The following is a 10,690-nucleotide window of genomic DNA, read 5'->3' as shown; positions in this document are numbered from 1 at the left end:
TTTACGTTGTGTATACGTTTGTTAGTTTGTATTTACATGTAATTACATAATGTTTACCATTCCTATGTGTGTATTTACGTTGTGTATACGTTTGTTAGTTTGTATTTACATGTAATTACATAATGTTTACCATTCCTATGTGTGTATTTACGTTGTGTATACGTTTGTTAGTTTGTATTTACATGTAATTACATAATGTTTACCATTCCTATGTGTGTATTTACGTTGTGTATACGTTTGTTAGTTTGTATTTACATGTAATTACATAATGCTTACCATTCCTATGTGTGAATCTAGGTTGTGTATACGTTTGTTAGTTCCTTTCTCATACAACTTTGACAGGATGAGATTTTCAACAGCAAATACAACTCCATCCTTGCCCCTGATTGCAATTGCAGTGCTATAGAAATAAAAAGTACATTAGTTAAACAAGCACACCAATAAGCAAGAGATAGCATCACAATAGTGAGAAGTTAAAAGAAATGACACATTACTTCTTATTGTATTTAATATAAGACTTCTATTGAATAGACAGAAATTGCCCACTGTTAATCCATGTAGCTTTGTCATTATTTATTTTAGATAAGAATTTGATACAAAGTTAAATCAGGTATGATTTATATTCCTAACTTGTAGCCAATTAAACATACAATATTATGAAACACACCTGCTGTTTTCTACAGCTTTGATTGCATATTCTACTTGGAATACTCTGCCATCTGGTGAAAATTGTGATGCTGACAAATCATACTGAAACAAAAACAAACAAAAAAAAGTTTAGAAATTATTACATAATTAATGACAACCAACTTTTTAAAATGGACCCTTTATACTATCCAGGTGGTTATACATAACAAGCTAATTGAATACGAAATTAAAATGTAAACAACATATTTATAAACGAATTACTAATTTTTTTTTTTTAATTTAACATTTTTTCAGTTCCTGCTTCAAAAGGCACAACACACATCCTTCGGACATGGTTCGTAAATAAAATATTTCAAGAAAATAAAATGTTTTCTCTAACTACCTACCTACCCTATTTTTTTCGGCATGTAACGGTAACCACACATATATTTTGTTTTGGCCTAAGCTCAAGATTGCACACGTGAGGATATATAGCACCGAGACGCGTCAAGGATCACCGAGTCGGGATTTTAGGATTGGTGACACTCTCCCAGTTTTAACTAGCACTAAGCTGCAAGTTAGAAGTTGATAGTCACTAGTTAGTGTATCAGAGTTAAATCAAGCTGACCCATATGCTGACACTGAGAGTAGTCATTGCCAGTGTTTTACTATGTTTACATTGCTATTACAAGATACAAACCTGTAATTTTACATGGTCATCCAAACCACAACAGATTTAAAATTCTCATTATACAGAACCATATTTTATTATCTTCAGAAAATTCACTTTCCCATCTTGGGTTTAAAAATCTCACAGCCTTGGAAATAAAAGGTGGAAAACCAATTTAACTAGATCTTATTTTATTTAATTTAATGATTAGATTTAATGCTACTTGATTGGTTGATTGATTTGATTGCTTCAGTGTAAATCCCTAGAACGGGAAGACTGGTTACCGGTAGCATATGTCTCTAGGGCCATGAGAGAGTGTGAACAGAGATACGCGCAGATAGAAAAGGAAGCTCTAGGTATATCTTTTGGGTGTGAACGGTTCCACCAGTATGTGTATGGGCGCAGGTTTGAAGCTGAAACAGATCACAAACTGCTGAATGCTGATCGCTATTTTCAGTAAAGCTCTAAATGACTGCCCAGCTAGATTACAGAGACTGCGTTTGAGATTGCAAAAGTACAATTGTGAGCTAAAGTTCAAACCAGGTAAACTAATGTTTACAGCAGACATGTTGTCCCGCAATTATCTACCAGACACAGGTGATACCAGTTTGAAACTGAAGTAAGTGCGCATGTTGTCAATGTCATGAAGCATATTCCCGTAGCTGATAGAAAGCTAGAAGAAATTCGAGTGGAGACTGACAAAGATGAGACAAGAATGAACTTAGAGAGGTAATTATGAAAGGTTAGGGTGCCTAGTGATAAGTTTAAAATGCCAGAGATATGAATCCTTATTGGAACTTTAGAGATGAATTGACCGTGACTAACGGCATCATCATGAAGGCAATAGAGTGGTTGTCCCACAAAGCTCAGAAAGTCGATACTTGATAAAATACATGCAGGTCTTATGGGGATGGAAAAGTGTAAGCCAAGAGCTCGAGATTCTGTGTATTGGCCTAGATAAATAAGGATGTTGACACAAGTTAAGATGTGTGATGCGTGTCTGACTTACAGAGACAGGCAACAAGCCGAGCCTCTGAGTCCACATAAAACACCGGGCGGGTCCATGGCAAAAGTTGCCACGATCTATGTGTATTGATAAAAAGGACTACCTAATAGCAGTTGATGCTTATTCCTGCTATCCAGAGTGGTAAAGATCAGCAGTCACACAAGCAGTGCAGTAGTAATGGGGTTAAAGAATCTGTTTTCGCATACATGGTTACTCCAAGAGGTATTTTCTGATAATGGTCCGTGTTATGATTCTGAGCATTTCAAGAAGTTTGCTAGGGAATAAGATTTTAACCATACAACGTCCAGCCCACACTACCCAAAGTCGAATGTCCAGCGTACAGAAGACTGTTCAGATTGTAAATGAAAGTGTCAATGACACTGTAGCTCACCACAAAAAAGGACACAAATGAGTGAGTGAGAAGAAGTCAGTTTTAATTAAGCAACGCATCGTGCGTACATTATAGAAACGAAGAGTATATATGGAAGACTCCCATTATATACTCTTGATAATTATATGTGTAATTTTTTATGTGAAAATAATAAATAATATTATATAAAAATTATAAATAATTTATAAACAAAAATGAATCACAATTTGTGACGGTAGATGGCGCTATACCCGCTTTGATGTTCTTTAGCATAAATCATTATATCATAATAATAATAATATAATAAATAATAGTATAAATCATAATATGTTCATAGCAGGAATTTTGCATTAAAGATATTGTCAATGAAATCTTGTAAAACGAACCAGACGAGTGTGACACCACAGACTGTTTGTTATCTGCGTGTCTATATAATATGCCTATATAATTGCAAACCCTAACCTAATTTGCATAATTTTTTTTTAAGTATCAAAACCCCTAGCCCTTATTCATTCACATACCAAAAATGAGAAAAATCCGTTGATACACAAATGAGTGAGTAAGAAGAAGTCAGTTTTAATTGAGCAACCATCGACGTACATTATAGAAACGATTGTCATCTGTATATCGCAATAATAATTTATAAACCAAAATTAATCACAATTGTTGTGACCGTAGATGGGCGCTATAACCGCCTTTGTAGCGATCGGCGTTTGAAATAAATAGGTTATGCTGCGTTCCGACATGTTTTGTAAAACTTACTCTAATATAGACGTTTTATCGCAGGGTGGCGAGGAAATACCAATTGTGCCATTAAAGATATTGTCAATGAAATCTTGTAAAACGAACCAGACGGAGTGTGACACCACAGACTGTTGGTGTCTATATAATATGCTATATAATTGCCAAACCCTACCTAATTGCATAATTTTTTTTTATATCAAAACCCCTAGCCCTTATTCATTCACATACCAAAAATGAGAAAAATCCGTTGAACCTGAACTTACTAATGGGAATTCCCATTTTTGCCAAAAAATTGCCGTGGCTCGAAAGTACGTCGACTGGCGTGCTCCAAAATAGGACGTTTAATATGGAAGCATAGCAGTAACAACTCTACCAAATTTCAAACATGTGGGTCAAACGGTTCCTAAATTATCGTTGACCGTAGCCAAATGTTGACGGACGGACGGACGGTTGTACGACGGACGACGACCCATGGCAATAGCTCAGCTTGACGATGTCAAGGTGAGCTAAAAATATACTAAAGAAGTCATAGCACAATGGAGATGATCCATTTATTGGGTTATTAGCATACAGGTCTACGCCCATTATTGAGAGTTTATCACCAGCTCAATTGTTAATGGGGAGAAAGCTTAGATCTAACCTACCGACTACTGAAGACAGTCTCAGAGTTGATAGGTATGAGAAGGTAAAGGAAGTAAAAGAGGCCAACAAACAAAAGCAGAAGCTGTATCATGATAAAGGTACTAGGTTATTGTCAAGTCTGGTAAATAGTGATGTAGTGAGAATGAGAGATGAGAAGACCAACAGATGGTCTATGAGATCAAAAGTTGTTAGAAGACTAGCTCCAAGGTCATATTTAGTACAAGCAGAGTCAGGTGCAATGTACAGAAGAAATAGGACTGATTTGCTTGCTACGATAGAGTGCTTTGCACCACCGGCCCAAGAAGAAGTTAGTCCGGTGACACTTAATAGGCCTGAAACGGAACATGGTCATACTACTAACCATACCGATACAAAACAGAATGCATATGAAATGTCTTCAATGAAACCTACTAACAATGAGAATGTTAGGGATGTAAATCATACACCAGAGATTCCTGTCACACAAGATGACAATATAGTCAGAAAGTCGACGCGAGTGTTTAAGCGACCAGACAGATTGATTGAGTCCTGTTAACTAAGTTGAGAGTCTATATCAGTAGATAGGATGTACTAGCATGTATAATAGTAACGTTTAACAAAATGTAACCGAAGACAGTGATAAGAGTTAGATTTGAAGTATATATCTGTTATAACAATTATGTTACCATAAGATAGTCAAGTTGTTAGGTTCGATGTAGTGTAACCTACTAAAAAAAAAACGATATCCTAATCTGGTTATACGCGTAAGTAATCAACAGAAGATTTTGTTTAATGTGATTTAATTGTTTACACCCCTACAGTTTGGTTAAAGAAAGGGAGGTGTAATGGTTTGTATAATCACTATCATATTTGTTCAATACGAGACGCCGTCAGGTGTTGCCCTCTATTATCCTGATTATGTAATCATACATAATGACGTTTATAAAAGCGCGGGCTAGAGCGTATACGGCTGAGACCCGCAATAAAGGACACGTTCATTTACTCCAGTGTTACGTTTATTATACTGCGTTGATCCGCACCTAACTAATATTAGAACTATGGCTCTCAAACACAAAGGACTGAATGTATTGGGATTCTACTACTAGAATTTCTAGTTAGTTCCAATCAAACCAGATGTACAAGTGCAAATGGTTAATGATTTTTCCATGACTACAGATGCTATAATCATAGGTGGGTTTAATGCTGTTCTAGATATTATCACTAACCCTACATGCAAAATTATAGTTTTACCACAGTCGTGTTTGCTATTCGGTATTCCTTTGTTTTGGCTTGCGCAAGAGTTTGTAGACTAGCTACAACATCTGTGAGTGTAAATGGCCTCGGTAATGACAGTATGACCAACGTACTAATGCCATGGCCTATGGCCAACTTAGCGCAACTAGACACGCGCATATTTTATACAGGGTTACTGAAAGCTTGGGCAAGTATACATTAAGTTAACCACAATATTATTGAGTCAATACATATCCTAGTAGTAGTAGTAGTAGTACTAGTAGTAGGAGTACTTACAACTTGTACTAATGAAACTGCAAAATCATGATCCCTTGGCTTGTAATACATCTTTATCTTACAACTACACCTTACAAAATACAAGGGATCATGATTTTGCAGTTTCATAATACTAGTACATTGTAATGATTGTTTAGTTGCGGTACGTATTGCCTATATAAGTCATCCACTTAAAAAAAAAAAAGAGTTAAATTTACATTTACTCAGTGCTATCACACTAGAGTCACTCACCCCAGTGCCTATGGAACTCATTTTATAATAATTGTAAAATAATTTCCATAAAACCGTGCAAACGTTCGCCGGGTAGATTGATGTCCGCGCCCTCTGTTGTCCCTAACGATAAATACTAGGACCTAAGCTAAAACGTATGTTTTTAATTTATTCAGACTATTATCACGTTTGTCTGTGATATTATTGTTTGTTTTGTCAAAATACGTAGTTTATTATAGTTTACATAATAATAAACTAATTATTTTACGATTGTTTTCTAAAATATATTTTATCGGCATCGTCGTCATCGACTTCAAAGATCTGTGCTGATTTTAGCCGAGAAATAAACTACGAATGCCTTCCCCATTACTTATACCTTTTAATAATAACAAAACCATATATCGTGGATATCTGAATGTACAACAGCAAGTAAGTAGTTACAAACGAAAACATTAACTGGGCGGTACTGGTAGGGCCTACATGTTTCACTAATATTTACGATACTCGTGAGAGTGTCACTGTGTTGTGACAAAACAACAACATTGAAATACTATCGGCGTATCGCATTGACCTGTTTTGTGAAATGTTTCAATAGTAAAAATGATGCGAAATAAAGAGGAAATGAATTTACTACCAAAGTCGTAATGTTTCTCTACTCTCTTTCGCTTATTATTGCCGATGATTTCATGCAAATGGCGTTCAAATGCCGACTTGGGTAGTAAATACATTTCGTGTTTATTTACCATCAATCCTTTTGAACGTTCAAATGCCATGCTCCTCTACAACACTCAAGTTTGAAGTACACCACACGCACTCCGCTGTGCACAAGCAACAAATATTAAGAGTATTTATATCACATATTATATAGTAATTAGTATAAAGACTTTATTGTTTGTACACAGCAACATGTGCGGTGTAATTACCCCCCCCCCCATACTTACACCCGTGACCTAGCTTCACACCACCTTTATATTTAGGCTTATTAGTTATAATTGTGGTAATGTTGCAGCGAGAATGTTACACAACACTATCAAGAGCACATGTATCTGTGTATTCGTATACTCCTGAATGTTGGCAGAATTCCGATGATATTTTCGATATTTCATTCCACATTGAAATTATCTTTCTCCCTTTTTAGTTAATTGCAAATTTGAAGCTTTTTCTACTGCAATTCAATGACAATGTGTTGATCTGTCTGAAAACGCTATATAAAGCTAATTACGTTACTACTACTTACTACGTTTATTATAGTAAAGCAACCTTTGCTAGGTTTTATTAGTACATTGTAGGATTTAAATACAGTTTTTTATTTTACAGAGTTTAGAATTCTACATTGAGGTTCATTTGCGCACACCAGGTGTCCTCCAGGGGGCGTCATTATCATGTAGCTGGAAAATGAAGCATTTGCTCGCTGACTGCCTCAATACAGTGAATAGAGTAAGCCAGCATTTAAGGTTGATCGACCCTTTTCTTGCAATATTCTGATACCATGCATCTTTAAATAAAAATATAAATAAATAAATAAATAATATAATATGTAAATAATTTAATACCGGTAATAAGTAAATAATGCTCAATGAGTTGTTAGAAGACTAATAGTTTGATCCGTGATAATTATTGACATTTTGCACTTTTGCAGGTTGCACAAATGTGCTTTGCTAATATTTCTGTTAAATTTTTTCAGAGACTCCAAGAGAGCAATTCATTAGCTGAGTTCGCCATTGAACTGCAAAATATCTTGGTAATAAGTGCAATTGCGATTTTGTGTTGTTTTAGGTGGTCAGTGTAATATGCTGTTTAGGTGCGGATTGACGCAGTAATAAACATAACACTGGAGTACTGAACTTGTCCTTTATTGCAGGTGTCAGCCATATATCCATATATCCGCGCTTTCATAAACGTCATAATGTATGATTACATAATAAAGATAATAGAGGGCAACACCTGACAGTGTCTCGTATTGAATAGATGTAATACAGACCATTACAGTCAGCATCTAGCTGATATGGCCGGATGACGTACGTTATTGGTAGTGCAAGAGTAGCCATCTCTCCTAGATACAATATTGTAACCCAACAAGAGTAGACTAGGGGTTGGTCGAAAAGACGGACTGATTGCTATACAAAATTCAGAAGAATATCAATGGTGTATTTTGTCTGTAGAGCTAATATGCTAATTGAGTGATTAAATCACTCATTATCAAACAGGCTAGATATAAAAAATAGCATAATGTTAGTGATGTAATGAACCTATGTATTTGAAATATAATTCCAAGATACATACCTTTATCTTGCATCATATCAGAAGTAGATAATAGGGAATTCCCTATTATCTACTCCTGATCATATTAAATTGACTTGGATAACTTCTTACAAATACCGGATTTATTTCAGGAAACTCAAGTTGGGAAGCAAAGCCCGAGTAAGCTAGTGTGTCAGCCACCCGAATACTACTCTCGTCTGCTGAATGAGATTGAAATAGTTGGCTGGGATAGGTATGTATGACAATGTAATTTCCAATATAAGCATGAATATATGTATACTGAATACAATATATGTACGTGTTCGTAAAACACAACTATTGCCTGGTTGTGAGAGAAACATGTAGTTTTGATTGTAGACATGTAGGCGCTTTTCTGTAGCGGGAGCAGAGAGGCTACACCAGTAGAGCTATGTCTCCTAAGACCAGAGTGTTAGGCTAACATATATACATATCAAGCGTACATAATGGGAGAAGAGTATGAAACTGTTTTAACAGCGTTTTGCGTAGTTTTCAACTTAAAAATATTCTATCAATATATATGAATAAATATATTCAAACTTTACCTTGTTTTCGTCTCGGATTCTCCACCACCAGTTTACCTGAAAATCGAATGTGTTCTTCAAAAAAGTTCTTTGAATACGACACGGTTTCACACAGTTTTTCCAAACTTTTGCATCTCCGCGGCCAAACTTCAGGGGCGGATTCAGACCGTATTTGCCGTATTGGGAAATACGGTCTAGATTTTAAAGTGCCCTTCAAAATTTTGCGCTAAAAAATACAGAAAACAATTTGATGGAATTTGGCTATATTCTTTATTTGATTTCTTTTTCTTCTGATTCATTGACAGGACTTGAAGGAAATCAAAATTTTACATGGTAACAAAATTAGCTTTGATATCTGAAGAAGAAAGGAAGTGCTTGAATCATTCTGCATTAATTGCTGGTATGCAAAGCGCAGGCAAAATGAAGCAGAAATAAAATTCCATATGGTTTTTTAGCTATTGTTGCTTGACTAAATGTGTGCTAAAATAGTGCTCATTTTTGTTCCCAGGGACCCTTGAAATTTTGAAATTTCCTGGGGGAGGCCCCCCAGGCCCATGCATCGCCATGTGCTTCCGCGCCTAACGGTGCCCACTGTGGGGTGGTGTGCCCTGTTTGGGGGATGTGCCCTTAAAATCTGGAAAAATACTGTCTAGCTTCAGCCCTGGATCCGCCCCTGAACTTGATATAGCGGCGGCAGCACCAGGTTGTAATTAGTAACTACGGTACACTGGGGGCTGTTTAGGATATTAGGTAAGCACAGTAACAGCACTTGTTTCGCTTCCTTATCATCAGGAACACAATGGCAACACAGCTAAAATCAGCTGCTAGCTCGCCGTGAGCACACATTTATTTTTAGCACGCTGGAAACGCAATACACACTGAATACAATTCGATGCCTAATATCTCCAACAGCCCCCAGCGTCCTGTCAGAGACAATAGAACACTAATCCGATAACAAAGTTTGGCCGCGGAGATGCAAAAGTTTGGGAAAACTGTGTGAAACCGTGTCGTATTCAAAGCACTTTTTTGAAGAACACATTATAGTAGACATGCTAAGTGCACAAAATAGGGGGTTGACTTCAAATCATGCTACAAAGGTCTCCTTTAGCATAAACGTTCTTTAGGGCACCAGAAACAAAATTATCCAAAGGCACACGTTTTATCTCAAAATCCAAGATGGCCGCTGGTGGCCATTTTGGAAAACTTGACCAACTCACAACACCTGAACCGTTTGTCATAGAAACTATTGTGACACATGTTTTTTTTAGCTAATTTGAGGTCACTGAATTCATTTTTGGCATTAATTTTGTATTTGGAATACATTTAGAGGTAAAATTCAAGAAATAATACACAAAGTTGATGTTTTGATAAAATATACCACACCAGAATTTGTTCGGGGACTGTATTGACAATAACCTCATAAGTGATAATCTTCAAAAGTCCTGGAGACTATAACAATGTCGACAATGTAAGCACATCCGAACACGTTCCATCATTCAGCTGGGCCCTCATCTCTCTGTACCTCCCTCATTATATGGGTATGGGAACAAGAACCCTGGCATCTACAGAGAAACATGCAGGGCTGCCTGTGCACACAGCACTTGCAAGGAGCCTTACAGTCTGTCTTACACTGGCAAGTGAGAAGCTGTGGCATGTCCCGAGAAATGGTGGGAATTGTGATGTAGACTGGAGTTGGCACTGAGTCAGGGGATTCTTGCTGCCACCCACATTCAGTTGGAGAGACTGCAGCTGGAGCTTTGATGAGCTTGACGTGCACACGCACACGCACGCGTGCACACACACATGCATACGCACACATACACACACGCTCGCACGCATACACACGGCAGGTTATATAGCTTTGTTAGTTAGTTGCCCCGGCTGTTATGGGTGTATTATATGGTTAGAACTATGACGCAGCAGTGGCTGGGTGTGTGTGTGTGCATGTGTGGGTGTGTGTATATATATATGTGTGTGTGTGTGTGTGTGTGTGTGTGTGTGTGTGTGTGTGTGTGTGTGTGTGTGTGTGTGTGTGTGTGTGTGTGTGTGTGTGTGTGTGTGTGTGTGTGTGTGTGTGTGTGTGTGTAGTCGTACGTACGTACGTACGT

At 37.0% G+C, this 10,690-nt stretch overlaps 2 protein-coding genes across 10 annotated transcripts in view; one reads left to right on the top strand and one right to left on the bottom strand.

Annotated features, from left to right (window-relative positions):
• LOC106807067 (proteasome subunit alpha type-3-like) overlaps positions 1-6,566 on the bottom strand; it is a 17,569-nt gene extending 11,003 nt beyond the window's left edge. For 2 of the 5 annotated variants that reach the window (XM_014809299.1, XM_014809301.1), the window contains exons 1-3: positions 5,800-5,884; positions 668-750; positions 277-400 (exon numbers count right to left, since the gene is read on the bottom strand). In XM_014809299.1, coding sequence (XP_014664785.1) covers positions 277-400; positions 668-750; positions 5,800-5,820 — 228 coding nt within the window. In that variant the 5' untranslated portion in view covers positions 5,821-5,884. Of the gene's footprint in view, positions 1-276; positions 401-667; positions 751-5,568; positions 5,645-5,799; positions 5,885-6,521 lie in introns of those variants that run through there. The other 3 variants (XM_014809297.1, XM_014809300.1, XM_014809298.1) reach the window with 2 other exon arrangements.
• The window catches only part of LOC106807066 (E3 ubiquitin-protein ligase FANCL-like), a 28,967-nt gene continuing 24,382 nt past the window's right edge, over positions 6,106-10,690 (top strand). For all 5 annotated transcript variants that reach the window (XM_014809294.1, XM_014809293.1, XM_014809295.1 and 2 more), the window contains exons 1-4: positions 6,106-6,207; positions 7,096-7,215; positions 7,463-7,519; positions 8,172-8,272. In XM_014809294.1, coding sequence (XP_014664780.1) covers positions 6,133-6,207; positions 7,096-7,215; positions 7,463-7,519; positions 8,172-8,272 — 353 coding nt within the window. In that variant the 5' untranslated portion in view covers positions 6,106-6,132. The remainder of the gene's footprint in view (positions 6,208-7,095; positions 7,216-7,462; positions 7,520-8,171; positions 8,273-10,690) is intronic.

The sequence above is a fragment of the Priapulus caudatus genome, unplaced genomic scaffold, assembly GCF_000485595.1.
Source record: "Priapulus caudatus unplaced genomic scaffold, Priapulus_caudatus-5.0.1 Scaffold193, whole genome shotgun sequence".
NCBI lineage: Eukaryota > Metazoa > Priapulida > Priapulimorpha > Priapulimorphida > Priapulidae > Priapulus > Priapulus caudatus.
Note: the sequence above shows the minus strand (reverse complement) of the source record. Positions and strands in the feature narration are given on the sequence as shown.